The following is a 17,557-nucleotide window of genomic DNA, read 5'->3' as shown; positions in this document are numbered from 1 at the left end:
GCTCTTTCCCTCTTTTCCAGGCCTCCCTGTTCCTGCAGGTTTCCTACATCCCCCCTCCGGGCGCTCTCCCGCTTTTCCCACCCCCGGCCCCTCCGGAGCCGGCGCCGGCTGCTGCCGAGCTGGACACGGTCACGGGTGAGCATTCATTAATTTAATTCATTTCTTAATTAAAATTCATTAATTGAAAGGAAAATTGTAGAATTAAATAACGAAATTAAATGGTGAGCGTATGGTATCACGTATAAAATAAATATGAAATAAAATGTAAACGCATGGAGATTTGAAAATATATAAATATATATAAAAGATATTTATTTTGTATATAAAATATAGAAAATAAATATCGATGCAAAGAAAATTAAATATATTTTAATATATATTAAAATATATAAAATATATATGAAATAAAATATAAATACAATGTAAAAAATATTAAAATTCAAGGTTTTAATATATATAAAGCAAAATAAAAGTTTCAAGGCAAAGTTTTTGTCCTTCTTTTTACCTTCTTCTTTGTAAGTCTGAATAGTATTTTAATATAATATAGCATAATATAATTGAAATAAAATAAAATAAGAAATATGAAAATAAAAATGCAAAATAATATAAAATATAATATAATGAATACTATATGAATAATAATATTAGTTAAATATTATACTATATATGGTATATATAGCATATATAATTAATATATATTATATATATACATACTGTATATAATACATATAAATAAAATATTGTACTAGCAAATAAAAATTAAAATATTCCACATTGCCAGCCACAATAAATTAATTGTTGACTTAAAAATAAAAATAATTCAAGTATTCTTTCTTAATTAAACAGTTTGCCCTTAAAAAGCCTTGTTAAAAAAAAAAAATCTCAATTTTTAATTTGTTGGCTTAAAATAATGTCATGTACTATAATATAGATATGAAATATAGATAAAATATAAATAAAATATAGATAAAATATAGATATTATTCTCTATGCATTTTATCTATAATATAAATAAAAAAATAGAAATGTGCTAGTCCAAACCAAAAATTCCATCTCACGCATTTAATCTCAACACTAGCCAAAAAAAACCCAAAAAAAACCACCAAAAAAACCCCAAACCAAAAAAAACCCCACAAACAAACCAATTCCCAAATCCCACGTGTCCCTTCTCCCGCGGGCAGAGGCGGGCGGGGACGAGGACACGGAGGATCCGGAGGCCGCGGGGGACACGGAGCCCTCGGCATTCCCGGGAGCGCCGGGCTCGGAGCCGCCCTCGCTCCCCAGGAAACCACATCCCGGGAATCACGCCCAGGGCGGCAAGAGGAGGAGGAGGAGCTCGCCCAAAAAACCCTTATCCAACAAAGCGCAGGATTTCCAGGTGGGGTGAGCTGTTCCTGGAAAATCCCGCGGGTTGGCCTGGTGATTCCTTGTCTTCCGTCCCATGGGATGATCCTGGTTGATTCCTTGTCTTCCATCCCATGGGATGATCCTGGTTGATTCCTTGTCCTCCATCCTGTGGGATGATCCCAGTGATTCCTTGTCCTCCATCCCATGGGATGATCCCAGTGATTCCTTGTCCTCCATCCCATGGGATGATCCCAGTGATTCCTTGTCCTCCATCCCATGGGATGATCCCAGTGATTCCTTGTCCTCCATCCCATGGGATGATCCCAATGATTCCTTGTCCTCCATCCCATGGGATGATCCCAGTGGTTCCTTGTCCTCCATCCCATGGGATGATCCCAGTCATTCCTCATCCTCCATCCCCATGATTCCCATCTTGGTGATTCCTCATTCTCCATCCCATGGGATGATCCTGGTGATTCCCATCCTGCTGATTCCCTGTCCCCCATCCTGTGGGATGATCCCAGTGATTCCCAACTTGGTGATTCCTCATTCTCCATCCCATGGGATGGTCCCAGTGATTCCCATGCCACTGATTCCCTGTCCTCATTCCCATGGGATGATCCTGGTGATTCCTTGGCCTCCATCCCATGGGGTGGTCCTGGTGACTCCCTATCCCCCATCCATGGGATGATCCCAGTGATTCCCATCCTGGTGACTCCCTATCCCCCATCCATGGGATGATCCCAGTGATTCCCATCCTGGTGACTCCCTATCCCCCATCCATGGGATGATCCCAGTGATTCCCATCCTGGTGACTCCCTATCCCCCATCCATGGGATGATCCCAGTGATTCCCATCCTGGTGACTCCCTATCCCCCATCCATGGGATGATCCCAGTGATTCCCATCCTGGTGATTCCTCATTCTCCATCCCATGGGATGATCCCAGTGATTCCCATCCTGGTGGTTCTTCATTCTCCATCCCATGGGTGATTCCCATCCCGGTGATTTCCTGCCCTCCATCCCATGGGGTGATCCCGGTGATTCCCATCCCGGTGATTTCCTGCCCTCCATCCCATGGGGTGATCCCGGTGATTCCCATCCCGCTGATTCCCTGTCCTCCATCCCAGATCCGGGTGAGGGTCATCGAGGCCCGGCAGCTTCCCGGGATCCAGATCCGGCCGGTGGTGAAGGTGACGGTGGCCGGACAAACCCGGAGAACGCGGATCCGGAAAGGGAACAGCCCCTTCTTCGATGAGGTCAGCGGGAATTCCCACTCCTACCAGTTCTGGGAGAGGCTGGGATGTGGGAATGCGCTCTGGGGTAAAACTGGGATAATGCCTCATCCCTATCCCGGTTTTCCACAGACTTTTTTCTTCAACGTCTTCGAGTCCCCTTCGGAGCTGTTCGATGCTCCCATTTTCCTCACGGTGAGTGTTGGGAAATCCTGGAATTCTCCCCTTCCCAGTGAAACACCCCCTGTTCCCCAGGATCCTCCATCCCAGCAGAATTTGGGTTGATTTGCCCATTTTCCCTCATTTTCAGGTCGTAGATTCCCGATCGTTCCGCACGGATTCGGTGATCGGGGAATTCCGGGTAAGATCCCATCCCCTTTTCTGGGCATTTCCTGCTCTGGATGAACTCTGGAATCTCCTTTTCCTTTAATCCCACAGATGGATGTGGAGACCGTTTACTCCGAGCCAAGTGAGCCTTGGGAAACTCCTTTATTTATTTTTATTTTGGGAAATGCACCCACACGTCCCAGCTCTCCCACAGAGGAACCCTGTATCCATGATCGTGGAATTCCAGAATGGTTTGGGTGGGAAGGGACGTTAAGGATCATCTGGTTCCATCCAGAAAAAATTCCACTATCCCATGTGGATCCAAGTCCATCCAGCCTGGCCTTGGACACTTCCAGGGATGGAGCATCCACAGCTTCTCTGGGAATTCCATTCCCAAAAACCCCTCCCTCCTCCCTGGTCCCTTCCTGAGAAAGGAACTGAAATATTTCCTTATCCCATTCCATGATTTTCATTTAAACCCCATCCAGGGGCATTCCTGAGCTCCCTGCGCATCCAAGGAGTAATTCCCAGTTTTCCATGTTTTCCCACAGAACACGCTTTCCGCAGGAAGTGGCTGCTCCTCTCGGATCCGGAGGATTTTTCCGCGGGAGCCAAGGGCTACCTGAAGGTCAGCGCCTGCGTGCTGGGGCCTGGAGACGAAGCTCCCGTGAGTATTCCCACTGGGAATGAGGGGACATTCCAGCCCTGGGATATTCCAGCTCTGGATCATTCCAGCTCTGGGACATTCCAGCTCTGGAACATTCCAGTTCTAGGATATTCTAGTTCTGGGACATTCCAGCTCTGGAACATTCCAGTTCTAGGATATTCCAGTTCTGGCACCTTCCAGCTCTGAGATATTCCAGCCCTGGGACATTCTATTCCTGGGATATTCCAGTCCTGGAACATTCCAGTTTTGGGATATTTCAGTCCTGGAACATTCCAGTTTTGGGATATTTCAGCCCTGGGATATTCCGCCACGGTTTGGATCTTCCTCTGTTTTGGGGGAAAAGCGCTGCTGCGTTTTCTCATGGAATCCTGGAATGGTTTGGGATGGGAGGATATTAAATCCCGTCCATTCCCTCTCAGGAACACCTCCCACTGTCCCAGGTGGATCCAGCCTGGTCTTGGCCAGGGATCCAGGGGCAGCAAATCTGGGAATCCCAGCCCAGGCAGGAATTCCTTCCCAAGATCCCAGCCCAATCTCCCCTTTCCCAGTGGAGCCATTCCCTGTGTCCTGTCCCTCCAGGCCTTGTCCCCAATTCCAGCTCTCCTGGAGCCCCTGCAGGGACTCTGAGCATTCCCTGGAATTTTCCCTTCTCCAGGGAACATTCCCAGCTCTCCCAGAGCAGAGGGACTCCAGAATCCTGGAATGGTTTGAGTTTGGAGGACACCATAAATCCCATCCCATTCCATATTCAGGTTCACCTCCCACTATCCCAGGGTGCTCCAAACCCCCCTCCAACCTCCCCTTGGACACTCCCAGGGATGGCAAATCCACCCAGCCTTTCTCTTTTGGGATTTTCCTGCTCATTCCCGAATCCAGGGGTGACTTTTCCCGTTGTCCTCTTCCCACAGCTGGAGAAGAAGGAGGCGGCCGAGGACAAGGAGGACATCGAGGCCAACCTGCTGCGCCCCACCGGGGTCACCCTCAGGGGGGCCCAGTTCTGCCTCAAGATCTTCAAAGCCGAGGATTTGCCCCAGAGTAGGTTTTCCCTTCGGATCCCTGGGAATGGCGACATTCCAGGCAGGAATTACCGCCTGGAGAACTGAACGATCCAAGGGAGGATCTCAATCCGTGGATATCGGGCAGTTTTATGGGAGAGGAGTTTCCTACTGGTCCAAACTGGTTTTATCCCCCTGCTTTTCCGCGTCCTCCATCCCGCTGGTGGGAGCCTCTGGATGCTGCGGAATTCCAGGAATTTTGGCATCTCCCTCTTTTCCCAGTGGATGACGCCGTCATGGACAATGTCCGGCAGATCTTCGGCTTCGAGAGCAACAAGAAGAACCTGGTGGATCCGTTTGTGGAAGTCAGCTTTGCTGGGAAAACGGTCAGTGGGGCGGGATCCTCCGGGATCCCGGGAATGGCAGCGGGATTGGGATGGCAGCGGGGTGTTCCCGGGGCTGGGATAACAGTGGGATGTCCCTGGGATTGAGAATGGCAGTGGGACATTCCATCTGGATATTTGGGATTGGGATTTCAGTGGGGTGTCCTTGGGGCTGGAATGGCAGTGGGATATTCCCACCCAGATATTTGGGATTGGGATTTCGGTGGGAAATCCTTGAGGTTAGAATGGCAGTGGGACATTCCCACCCAGATATTTGGGATTGGGATTTCAGTGGGATATCCTTGGGATTGGGATTTTGGTGGGAAATCCTTGAGGCTGGAATAGCAGTGGGATATTCCCTCCCGGATATTTGGGATTCGGTTTTTGGTGGGATATCCTTTGGGTTGGGATTTTGGTGGGAAATCCTTGAGGCTGGAATGGCAGTGGGACATTCCCACCTAGATATTTGGGATTGGGATTTCGGTGGGATGTCCCTGGGAATGGGATTTCAGTGGGAATTTCTGTGGGATATCCTTTGAGTTAGGATTTCAGTGGGAAATCCTTGAGGTTGGAATGGCAGTGGGACATTCCCACCCAGATCTTTGGGACTGGGATCACACTGGGATGTCATTGGGGCTGGAATGGCAGTGGGACGTTCCCTCCCAGATATTTGGGATTGGGAGGGCAGCAGAATGTCCTTGGGATTGGGATTTTGGTGGGATATCCTTGATGCTGGAATGGCAGTGGGACATTCCCACCCAGATATTTGGGATTGGGATTTCAGTGGGATGTTCTGGAGATTGGGATGGCAGTGGGACATTCCCTCCCAGCTCTTTGGGACTGGGATTTCCGTGGGATATCCTTGGGGTTGGGATGGCAGGGGGATGCTCCCTATGGAGCTCCAGGCCTGGTCCTGGAATTTGGTCTTGGAAAGGGGGAATTTGCTCCTCGAGTGAGGCAGATGTGATCCTGCTGGTCCAAAGTGGGAAGATTCCCAGGAAATCCAAAACATCCTCTGCCTCCTGCACCAGGGGATTTAGGAACCCCATGGAATGGAGGCTGGATTTTGGGGAATTTGAGGCTGGATTTTGGGGAATTTGAGGCTGGATTTTGTGGAACCTGGGGAAAGATTTGGGGGAATCTGAGTCTCAACTTTAGGGTATCTGAGGCTGGATTTGGGGGGAATCTGAGGCAGGATTTTGAGGAGCCTGAGTCTCAATTTTAGGGAATCTGAGGCAGAATTTTAGGGAATCTGAGGCAGAATTTTAGGGAATTTGAGGCTGGATTCTGTGGAACCTGAGGCTGGATTTTGGGGAATTTGAGGAAGGATTTGGGGGAATCTGAGTATCAACTTTAGGGTATCTGAGGCTGGATTTGGGGAGAATCTGAGGTTGGATTTTAGAGAATCAAAGGCTGGATTTTGAGGAGCCTGAGTCTCAATTTTAGGGAATCTGAGGCAGAATTTTAGGGAATTTGAGGCTGGATTCTGTGGAACCTGAGGCTGGATTTGGGGGAATCTAAGGCAGAATTTTAGGGAATTTGAGGCTGGATTTTGAAGAGCCTGAGACTGGATTTTAGGGAATCTGAGGCCAGATTTCAGAGAAGCTGAATGTGGATTTTAGGGGATCTGAGTCTTCCCTCCCTTCCAGCTCTACTCCCGGATCCTGGAGAAAAACGCCAACCCCCAGTGGAACCAGTGCCTGACCCTGCCAGCCATGGTGAGCACTGCTGTCCCCAAGGTCCCTCCCGCTGTCCCCAGGGTCCCCTCAGTGCCACTCACCTTGTCCCCGTGTCCCTTTTCCCAGTTCCCTTCCATGTGCGAGCGCATGAGGATCCGTGTGACCGACTGGTGAGTGGGAATTGCATTCCCAGTGCCCTGAGCAGGGGATGGACACGGGGACACCCCCCTCCCCTGCCCCACTGTCCCCAAAGTGACGGTGTCACCTCACAGGGACCGTCTGACGCACAATGACGTCATCGGCACCGCTTTCCTCGGAATGTCCAAGATTTCGGCCCCCGGCGGGGAGCTGGAGGGTAAGGGCGGGAAGCAGGCTGGGATTTGGGATGCATGGCCTTGGAGGAGCTGCATGGCCTGGCTGGAGGTTGGTGGTGGCTTTGGGGATGTCACAGCTGTCACTGTCCCCGCCTGGGGGCAAGAAATGGGATCCTGCGATTGCTCTGAGCTGTGCCCCATTTCTGGATGGATCCCTCTGGATTTAGGATTTGGTGGATTCTTGGGAATGGGAAAAGGAAGTTGCAGGTCCATGGCCTGGCTGGAGGTTGGTGTTGGGTTTGGGGACACCACAGTTGTCACCGTCCCCGCCTGGGGACAAGAAATGGGATCCTGTGATCCCTCCGAGCTGTGTCCCAATTCTGGATGGATCCAACCACTCTGGATTCTTGGAATTTGGTGGATTCTTGGGAATGGGGCAATGGAGGAGCTGCATGGCTTGGCTGGAGGTTGGTGGTGGCTTTGGGGACATCACAGCTGTCACTGTCCCTGCCTGGGGACATGGGACAGGGTCCTGCAATCACTCTGAGCTGAGCCCCATTTCTGGATGGATCCAACCCCTCTGGATTTGGGATTTGGTGGATTCTTGGGAACAGGGGATGGAAGTTGTGGGTCCATGGGTGCTGGAAGTTGGTGACATGTTGTGGTGGTGGTGGCAGAGGCCACGTCCCCCCTGCAGCCCCACTGAGGTGACATCTGGGGCTGTCACAGGGTGGGAATTCCCATCCAGCCTGTTCCAAATCATGGGAATTTTTGGAGGTTAAGGACCCCTAGATGTGGCAGGGCTCAGCTGGGTGTCACTCTCACTGGTGCCAGGTGGGAGGGTGGGAATTTGGGACATGTCTTTGGAGCTTCCACCTGCATGAGCTTTCCCTGCTGCCAGCACTTCCATGGAATTCGTGATCCCAGCAGGAATTCTGCACTTGGCTTTGAGCTGTGGGGACATGGGATGGCCACGCTGGAAAAAGCTTGGAGCACCCTGGGATAGTGGGATGTGTCCCTGCCCATGGAATGGGATGAGCTTTAAGGTCTTGCCAAACCATTCCATGATTCCATGGATTGGGACACGATCCAGAGGCTCCCGCCCTGTCCCACGCCTGGCACTGTCCAATCCCCTCTTCCCAATCCCAACACAGATCCTGGGATGGGCTGGAGAGAGAGAAAGAGAGAGAGAGGCTGGGAAGGAGGATGGGAATGGGGGAATCCATAGTTGGCATTTCCCTTCCCACCACTGCTTGATCCTGAGGAAATTTCTGGGAACGCAACTCAGGGATTTTCCAATCCTACTCCACCCCAATCCCACATCCTCTGGAATTTCCCAAGGCCGGGTTGGAACGACCTGGATAGTGGGAAGTGTTCCTGGATGCACCTGGATGGGATTTAAGGTTCCTTCCCACCCCAACCATTCCATGATTCCATGAAAAACCTCTCCCTTTCTCTCTCTGTCTCCCCACACTAAACCTCGTGGGAATCTCCACCCTCACTCTCATCTCCATCCCTTTTCCATGCTCCTCTTCCAACCTTTCCCAACCTCTCTCCCTCTCTTTGTGCCTCAGATGAGTTTCCTGCTCCCGCGAAGCCTCTGAAACCCTCGGACCGTACGTTCCCAGTAACATCCCAGTTTTCCAGCACATCCTGGGACTGGTTTTACTGGTTCCGCTCTCTGGACTGGGGGAGGATCAGCTGGGATGAGTTGGGCACCTTGGGAAAAGGGAATGGCTCCGGTTTGGCCCTTTGGGGATTCCTGGGATGCTGTCGTGTCCGGAATGTGGAGCCGGTCGGGCACATGGAGCTCAGGGCAGGATTCCTGCTCAAAATTCCATAAAAACGAGTGTTTGTCCTCGTGGAATCACAGGATTGGAAAATCCCTCTGATCCTTTGGCTCCCAAGGCCACCCAGTATCCGTGTCCCCAAGTGCCACATCCACAGGGATGTGCAATCCCTCCAGGGATGGGGACAGTCCTTTCCAGGAAGGAATTTTCCCAAAAATCCAACCTAAACGTCCCTTGGCACATCTTGAGGCTCTTTCCTCTCTCCTGTCACTCTTACTCTTGTCCAACCCCTCTCTGACCTCACCCTTTTCCATGGGAACTATTCCTGGGATTGGGAATTCCCAGGATTCAGCACCACACCCTCCATATCTTTCTCCTGCTCCAAGGTGAGGTTGTGGGATCCAAAACGGGTGGAAAATTCCAGGATTTTGGTGGCTGTGTGATCCTACAGCGAGCGTGACACATTCCCAAGGCGCCTCCAGGAATCCCTAATCCCTCTTTTCCCTGCCATTCCCAGTGGATGACGGGCTGGGATTCCTGCCAACCTTCGGGCCCTGCTACATCAACCTGTACGGCAGCCCCCGGGAATTCACCGGATTTCCCGATCCCTACGAGACGCTCAACTTGGGAAAGGTGACATCCCAAAATAACCCTCCGGCTCCTCTTTTCCCAAAAAAGCTGCTTCTAACCCAACCTGGCTTTGTCATCAGGAGCCTGCGCTGCGTTTCCCGCTCCTGGCTATTCCCGCTAACGCCTCCCGATCCCGCTCTGCTCCCAAAATTCTGCCTTGGAAGAGCCAGCTGGAATTCTTTGCCAGATGATGAAGCTCCTTGGAAGCAAAGGCAGAGTTTGGCCTTGGGAAGGGAATTTTGGGATCCTGATGGCTGTTCCTGGTCTATCCCAAGGGCGAGGGGGTCGCGTATCGGGGCCGGATCCTGGTGGAGCTGGAGACCAAACTGGTGGAGCACATGGAGCAGAAGGTGGAGGAGATTCCTGCTGATGACATCCTGAGGGTGGAGGTACTGGAATTCCTGGAAAATCTCTGGGAATGGCATGTGGGATGCTAGGGAAGGGATGTTGGCTGCGGTTGGGGGTTGTCCCATGGTCTGTGAGCTTTTGGAGGGGTCTCCAAAATTTCCGTCCCAAAGTGTCCAGGTTGGTCCATCTGAGCTGGTCATGGTGAGTATGGAATTGTGGGATCATGGAAGGGTTTGGGTGAAGCTGATCCCATCCCATGGGTAGGGATAAATTCCTTGTTTCCAGGGTGCTCCAAGCCCCAGTGTCCAACCTGCCCTTGGACACTGCCAGGGATCCAGGGGCAGCCACAGCAAATCTGGGAATCCCAGCCCAGGCAGGAATTCCTTCCCAAGATCCCAGCCCAATCTCCCCTTTCCCAGTGAAGCCATTCCCTGTGTCCTTCCCATTTCCCCGAGCTAGCTATTCCTGATTCTCCAGCCCCTTCCCAATTCCCTCAGCCATTCCTCAACATCACCACCAGCATCTCCTCCACGTCCCAACTCCCATCCGTATTCCAGAAATACCTGCGCCGACGGAAATATTCCCTCTTTGCCGCCTTCTACTCGGCCACGATGCTCCAGGGCGTGGACGGCGCCGTCCAGTTCGAGGTCAGCATCGGGAATTACGGCAACAAGTTCGACACCACCTGCCTGCCCCTGGCCTCCACCACCCAGTACAGCCGGGCCGTCTTCGACGGTGAGCACGGCTCGGGTTCCGTCCTTTGGGATGATCCAAACCCGGCTGCTGGGAGAGAACCATGGAATGATGGAGTGGTTTGGGTTGGGAGGGGGTTGAAGGGTGTCTGGTTCTGTGGGTATGGGTGGGTTCCACTGTCCCAGGTGGATTTTCAATCCCCAGTGTTCAACCTGGCCTTGGGCACTGCCAGAGTTCCAGGGGCATCTGGGAATCCCAGCCCAGGCAGGAATTCCTTCCCAAGATCCCAGCCCAATCTCCCCTTTCTTTCCCAGTGGAGCCATTCCCTGTGTCCTGTCCCTCCAGGCCTTGTCCCCAATTCCAGCTCTCCTGGAGCCCCTGCAGGGACTCTGAGGATCCCCTGGAATTTTCCAATCTCCAGGGAACATTCCCAGCTCTCCCAGAGCAGAGAGTCTCCGTATTCCTGGAATGTTGTGGTTGGAAGAGACCTTAAATCCCATCCCATTCCCACCCCATCCATGTTCAGGGCCACCTCCCACTATCTCGGGCTGGTCCAAGCCCCAGTGTCCAGCCTGGCCTTGGACACTTCCAGGGATCCAGGGGAAGGAGGTTGTGTCCAGGTGATCCTGCTGAAGTTGTCCATGCTTGTACCAGACAGCTCCAGAGGGTTTTCCCACCTCAGCCGTGGGGAATTTGTGTTTGGGAAGGAGCAGGGAAGCTGGGACTTCTCTCAGCTCCATGAGATGGTTTTTTTGGGGGAGCTTTTCCCTGGCCTTTCCCTGCCTCCCATCCTCATCCCACCTGGAATGCTGAGATGGTTTCTGGCCTCTCTGCCGGAGCCATGGAGTCAGATCCTGTTGGATCTCGATGGGATCTCAAGGATTTGGGGAACACCATTCCCATCTTTCTCTCCAAAACCTTCTGAGTCAAATTCCCATCCCAATCCCACTCTTCCCCATCCATCCCCGCTCCCGAGGGGCGTGTCCCGTTATCCCGACATCCCGAGGTGACGCCGTGCTGTCCCCCAGGTTGTCACTACTATTACCTGCCCTGGGGGAACGTGAAGCCCGTGGTGGTGCTGTCCTCGTACTGGGAGGACATCGGGCACCGCCTGGACGCCCAGAACCTGCTGCTGTCCGGAGCCGAGCGGCTGGTGACGACCGGGGACACCTGGGACACCCTGGGGACACTCTGGGGACACTCTGGGGACACCTGGGATACCCTGGGGACACTCTGGGGACACTCTGGGGACACTCTGGGGACACTCTGGGGACATTCCTGGGACACCCCTGGGGGCATTCCTCGGACATCCCTGGGGACACTGGGAAGGGACAGAGGCCACCTCCAGATGGGGAGCATCCAGTGACACAGAGCTTCATGGAATCACAGAATCCTGGAATGGTTTGGGTGGGAAAGGACCTTAAATCCCATCCCATTCCCACCCCATCCATGGCAGGGACACCTCCCACTGTCCCAGGTGGATCCAGCCTGGCCTTGGGCACTGCCAGGGATCCAGGGGCAGCAAATCTGGGAATCCCAGCCCAGGCAGGAATTCCTTCCCAAGATCCCAGCCCAATCTGCCCTTTCCCAGTGGAGCCATTCCCTGTGTCCTGTCCCTCCAGGCCTTGTCCCCAATTCCAGCTCTCCTGGAGCCTCTTCAGGGACTCTGAGGATTCCCTGGAATTTTCCCTTGTCCAGGGGAACATTCCCAGCTCTCCCAGAGCAGAGGGGCTCCAGAATCCTGGAATGATTTGAGTTTGGAGGACACCATAAATCCCATCCCATTCCATGTTCACCTTCCACAATCCCAGCTTGCTTCAAGCCCTGTCCAACCTGGAGACAATTCCAGGAATTCAGGGGCCACCCTTCCACTCCTGAGCCATTTCTGAGATTTCCTGTTGGATTTCCTCATTGATTCCCCCAGAGCTCCAAACATTTGGATTCAGATCCCTGCTGGGACCCAGAGTAGAATCTCTGATCCCGGGGAGCTTCCCCAGCATCTTGCTGGGAATATCCTGGGAGCGGGATGGGATTCCGGGTGATTCCACAGCTCCTGATCCCCACTTTTCCTGCAGGAGGCAAACCTGGAGAAGATCCAGGTGGCTCTGAAATCCAGCTGCTCTCCCATGGAGCTGGAGGCCCTGGGATCCCAACTGCTCGATGACGTCATCGCCGACTGCAGGTATTCCAGAAATTCGGGATGCAAACTTTTCCAGATGTTTCTTCTTGATCTTGGAAGGGACCACTGCCTCTGCCCCTCTTCTCCTTCCTTTTGTCTCCCCTTTTTCCCCTTTTTTTTCCTTTATTCCCATTTTCCCCCATTCCCCCTTTTTACCCTTTCCCCCTCCTTTTCCCTATTTTCTCATTTTCCCTCCTTTTTTCTCCTCTTCTTTTCCTCCCTTTTTTTCATTTTCCCTCCTTACCCCCTTTTCTCTTTTATCCATTTTTTGTTTGCTCTGTCCTTTTTTCCCCACATTTTTCATTTTTTCTATTTTCTCTCCCACCTTTTCCCCTTGCCCCTTTTTCCACCATTTCTCCACTTTTCCCACTTTCCTTTTATTAATTTCCCCCCTTTTTTCAGTTTTTCCTTTTCCATATTTTCCCTCTTTTGCCCTCCTCCACTTCTCTCTTTTTTGCTTTTTTTCTTTTCTCCCTTCCCCCTTTTTTCTTCTTTTTTCTCCTTCTTTCTCACTCCTTTTTTCCATTCTAATATTTTTCCTTTTCTCCTTTTTTTCCCCATTCCCCTTTCCCTTTGTTTCCCCCCTTTTTTCAGTTTTACATTTTTCCTCTCCCCCCCTTTTTCCCCCCTTTTCTCCACTTTTCTTTTTTCCATTTTTTCCCTTTTTTTCCTTCCCCCCTTTTTTTTCCATCCCCCCCATTTTCCCCCCGCTTTTTTCCCCTTTCCCCCTCTTTTTCCACCTTTTCCCTGCTCATTTTCCCTCACTCCAAATCCTCATCCCTGGAAACATCCAAGGCCAGGCTTGGAGCAACCTGGGACAGTGGAACATCCCAAACCACTCCATAATTCCATGTTCTCCGTATTTTCCCACAACAAAAATGTGATTTACTTATCCCAATTCCCAAGGTGGGAATGCCACATCCTAAAAAATCTCCTTCCAAACCTCTCCACGGCCTAAAAACAAATTTATCTTTCTCTCCATCTATTTTTTCCGGAGGAAATCCTGATTTGCAGCTCGGGATGCGGGAGCAGGAAGTTCATTTATAGCAGCGGATCCATAAATCCTTGAATTTTACAGGAACACCTCCCAGTTTGGCACCTGATCCATTTTTCCAGGAGCTTGGATCAATGGATATTAAGATGTGGGTGTGGCTCATTCCCATCCCGATTCCCGGGGGAATTCCAGATGTGGTTTGAAGCTCTTTGCTCTTCCTGTTCCCAAATATTTTTGGTGGCTTCTCAATTCCTGGGAAATCCGCTGAAAATATGGAAAAAAACATTAAAAACAGCCGGAATATCCCTCAAGAAGATGAATGAGCTATTGAGGGTGGATTTGGAACTAATTAATGAGCATTAATGACCATTAATGAGAATTAATGATGATTTGTGAGCATTAATGACCATTGATGATGATTGGTGACCATTAATAGCAATTAATCACCTTTAATGATGACTGTTGATCATTAATGACCATTAATGATGATTAGTGACTCTAATGGCCATTAATCACCTTTAATGATGACTGGTGACCATTAATGAGCATAAATTATGATTTGTGACCATTAGTAACAATTAGTGACCATTAACCATGATTAATGATGATTGGTGACTATTAATGAGCTCTAATGACCATTAATGGCTATCAGTGATCATTGGTGACCATTAATGGCCATCAATCACCTTTAATAATGACTGGTGACCATTAGTGACCATTAATCACCATCAATCATGACTGGTGACTATTAAAGACCATTGATGATGATTGATGACCATTAGTGACCATTAATGACATTAATGATGATGATTGACCTTTAATGACCATTAATGGCCATTAATGATGGTTGGTGACCATTAATCACCATTAATCATGACTGGTGACTGTTAATGACTATTAATGACCATTAATGATGATGGTTGACCTTTAATGACCATTAATGACCATTAATGATATTTGGTGACCATTGATGACAATTAGTGACCATTTACCATCTGACCATTGATCTTTAATGATCATTAACCACCATTGATGATGATTGCTGACCATTAGTGACTATTAATAGTCCATTAATGATGATTAGTGATAATTAACACCCTTAACGACCTTCAGGGTCCATGCCCAATCCCTGATTCCCTCCTATCCCTGCAGCCTGAAGCTTCCCGACGTCCTGGCGAAGGCATCCAGCACCCACCTGGATCAGAACCTGTTCCGCTTCCGGAGCTCCCACCTGGAGCAGATCCTGAAGGTGGCCCTGAGGCTCAAGCACGACAATTCCGGCCTTTCCCAAATCCTGGATCAGGCGGAGGATTGGCTCAGCCGGCTCCAGGCCATGGCGGAGGAGGTGACTCTTCCTGGTTTTCCCATCGTGGTTTTTGTGGGAATCAAGGGGTGGTGTTTCATCCTGGATCCCAAATCCATGGATTCTCCCACGGCACCGGGTTTGGCTCCGTGGTTGAGGTTGGTCTGGATGAGTTGAGGTCAACTCATGGATAGGGAGAAACAGTGGGAGAAGGGCTTGGAATGTTGGTGGGAGGGAACTCCACGTACTCCAGGCTGATCCCACAGTTGGAAAAGGGGGAATTCTGGCTGGGAATGTTCCCCTGGAGAAGGGAAAATTCCAGGGAACTCTCAGAGCCAGGATTCCCATGGGAAAGTGCAGTGTCCATGTTTTCCTTGGATTTCCATCAGGGGAACAATCACCCAAGGTTGGATAAGGCTTGGATAAACCTGGGATAGTGGGAGGTGCCCCTGTTTGGATGGGGAATGGGATGGGATTTAAGGTTCTTCCCAGCAAAACCATTCTGGGATTCTGGAGCCCCTCTGCTCTGAAGCCAGGCTGGGAGAGCTGGGAATGTTCCCCTGGAGAAGGGAAAATTCCAGGGGATGCTCAGAGTCCCTGCAGGGGCTCCAGGAGAGCTGGAATTGGGGACAAGGACACAGGGAATGGCTCCACTGGGAAAGGGGAGATTGGGCTGGGATCTTGGGAAGGGATTCCTGCCTGGGCTGGGATTCCCAGATTTGCTGTGGCTGCCCCTGGATCCCTGGGAATGTTCAAGGACAGGCTGGATCCACCTGGGACAGTGGGATGCATCCCTGCCCATGGAACAGGATGGGATTTAAGATCCCTCCCATCCCAAACCATTCCACGATTTCACCATCCCGTTCTGGTCTGCGCTGGTGGATCCATCCCAACGGGATCCTATGGAATTGTGTTTTCCAGCCCCAGAACAGCCTCCCAGACATCATCATCTGGATGCTCCAGGGGGACAAACGCGTGGCCTACGCCCGTGTCCCGGCCCACCAGGTCCTGTATTCCCGGAACATCTCCAACTGCTGCGGCCGGAACTGCGGGAAGCTCCAGACCATCTTCCTCAAGGTACCTTTGGAAGCGTGTCCAAGGTGGAATCTTGATTTTCCAAGCAGTTTTTCCACTAAAAGTAATAAAAAAAGATGGGAAATCCCGCAGGGAAAGCTCAAATCCCAGCAAGGTTCAGCCTCAGTATCATGGAATCATGGAAAGGTTTGGGTTGGGTATAGAACTTAAATCCCAACAATTCCACCCCATCCATGGGCAGGGACAGCTTCCACTATCCCAGGTGGATCCAAGTCCATCCAACCTGACCTTGGATTTCCAGGGATTCAGGGGCAGCCACAGCTTCTCTTGGAATTCCACCTGGCTGAAACTGCAGGAAAAATTCCAGGTTGTGCTGCTGGTGGAGTCCAGCTCCTCCTCCATGGATCTTCCACAGATTCCCTGGATACCTCCCTTTATCCTTCAATTCTAAGGCAGGGAAATTTTTTTCCAGTTTGTGCTTTTTTAGAAAAATCAGTTTTATTTTTTTTCTCATTCTTTAATATTTTCACAAATTCCTGACCCTTTGCCACTCCAGAAAGTTTTGGCTCCCAGGCACTTCCTGAGCTTCTCTTGTCTCCAAGGATATTTCAGGTCTGGAAAATATCCAGAGCAGAAAATCAGCATGGAGCAAGCTAAAAAAAAAAAAAAAAAGAAAAAAAAAAGAAAGGGAAATAAAATAAATGAAATAAAATTCCGATTCCCAAATGGCACAAAAAAATGAACTCAAATTCCAACATTGGGATTTTTTCCTTATCCATGATTTTCGGATGGAAAACCAGCAGCACTGGGAGAGAGGGAAAAGAGCCAGGAGGAAAAATTCCTGGAGATTGTTCCTGGTTTTGAATGTGTGGGTTGGGTTTGGTGTCCTGACCCCAGAGGGGGTCCCTGTCCTTGTTCTCCCTGCTCCTGTCCTTGTCCCTGCTCTTGTCCCTGTCCTTGTCCCTGCCCTTGTCCCTGTCCTTTTCCAAGTTCTTGTCCCTGCCCTTGTCCATGTCCCTGAATCTCTCCCTGTCCTTGACCTTGTCCTTTTCCCTGTTCCTGAACTTGTCCTTGACCCTGAACTTGGCAATGTCCATGTCCCTCTCCCTGTCCATGTCCCTCTCCCTGTCCATGTCCCTCTCCCTGTCCTTGTCCCTGAACCTGTCCCCCTTTTTGTCCCTTTTCCCAACCTTGTCTCTGTCCTGTCCCTGACCCCATCCCTGTTCTTGACCTTGTCCTTTTCCCTTTTCCTGACCTGTTCCTGTCCATGTCCCTGTCCCTGACCTTGCCCATGTCCTTTTCTCAATCCCTTCCCACATCCCTGTCCTTGACCTTGTATCCCTGTTTCTGAACTTGTCCCTGTCCATGTCCTTGTCCTTTTCCTTGTCTTTTTCCCTGTCCCTGTCCATGTCCTTGTCCCTGTCCCTGACCTTTCCATGACCTTGCTCTTATCCCTGATCCTGCCCCTAATCCTGGCAGGACCACTGGAATTTTGGAGCTCCTCAAGGTCAGCTGGGGACACATTTCAGGGATGTTGATGGCGGCATTGGGATGATCCTGAAGGTCTTTCCCAACCTCAATTCCATGATCCCAAAGCGCTCCACCCACTCCTGACATTATCCCAACAGCTCCATATCCC

General features: G+C 50.6%; 2 protein-coding genes across 3 annotated transcripts in view; one reads left to right on the top strand and one right to left on the bottom strand.

The window, feature by feature from the left end:
- Positions 1–11,676, bottom strand: part of LOC306801947 (C-type lectin domain family 4 member F-like) — a 54,441-nt gene extending 42,765 nt beyond the window's left edge. Inside the window, exon 1 of the mRNA XM_079305521.1 lies at positions 11,640–11,676. The gene's annotated coding sequence lies outside the window, so the exon portion shown is untranslated. The remainder of the gene's footprint in view (positions 1–11,639) is intronic.
- The window catches only part of DYSF (dysferlin), a 73,501-nt gene that overhangs the window by 7,419 nt on the left and 48,525 nt on the right, over positions 1–17,557 (top strand). The window contains exons 5-24 of one of the 2 annotated variants that reach the window (XM_079305522.1): positions 21–135; positions 1,182–1,378; positions 2,477–2,605; positions 2,714–2,776; positions 2,892–2,942; positions 3,020–3,050; positions 3,460–3,575; positions 4,484–4,610; positions 4,853–4,956; positions 6,603–6,671; positions 6,759–6,802; positions 6,905–6,987; positions 8,521–8,562; positions 9,254–9,369; positions 9,642–9,755; positions 10,272–10,449; positions 11,436–11,560; positions 12,483–12,589; positions 14,733–14,925; positions 15,805–15,960. In XM_079305522.1, coding sequence (XP_079161648.1) covers positions 21–135; positions 1,182–1,378; positions 2,477–2,605; positions 2,714–2,776; positions 2,892–2,942; positions 3,020–3,050; positions 3,460–3,575; positions 4,484–4,610; positions 4,853–4,956; positions 6,603–6,671; positions 6,759–6,802; positions 6,905–6,987; positions 8,521–8,562; positions 9,254–9,369; positions 9,642–9,755; positions 10,272–10,449; positions 11,436–11,560; positions 12,483–12,589; positions 14,733–14,925; positions 15,805–15,960 — 2,160 coding nt within the window. The remainder of the gene's footprint in view (positions 1–20; positions 136–1,181; positions 1,379–2,476; positions 2,606–2,713; positions 2,777–2,891; positions 2,943–3,019; positions 3,051–3,459; positions 3,576–4,483; positions 4,611–4,852; positions 4,957–6,602; positions 6,672–6,758; positions 6,803–6,904; positions 6,988–8,520; positions 8,563–9,253; positions 9,370–9,641; positions 9,756–10,271; positions 10,450–11,435; positions 11,561–12,482; positions 12,590–14,732; positions 14,926–15,804; positions 15,961–17,557) is intronic. The other variant, XM_079305523.1, reaches the window with a different exon arrangement.

Source organism: Erithacus rubecula (genome assembly GCF_903797595.1).
Source record: "Erithacus rubecula genome assembly, chromosome: 5".
NCBI classification, from domain to species: Eukaryota; Metazoa; Chordata; class Aves; order Passeriformes; family Muscicapidae; genus Erithacus; species Erithacus rubecula.
Note: the sequence above shows the minus strand (reverse complement) of the source record. Positions and strands in the feature narration are given on the sequence as shown.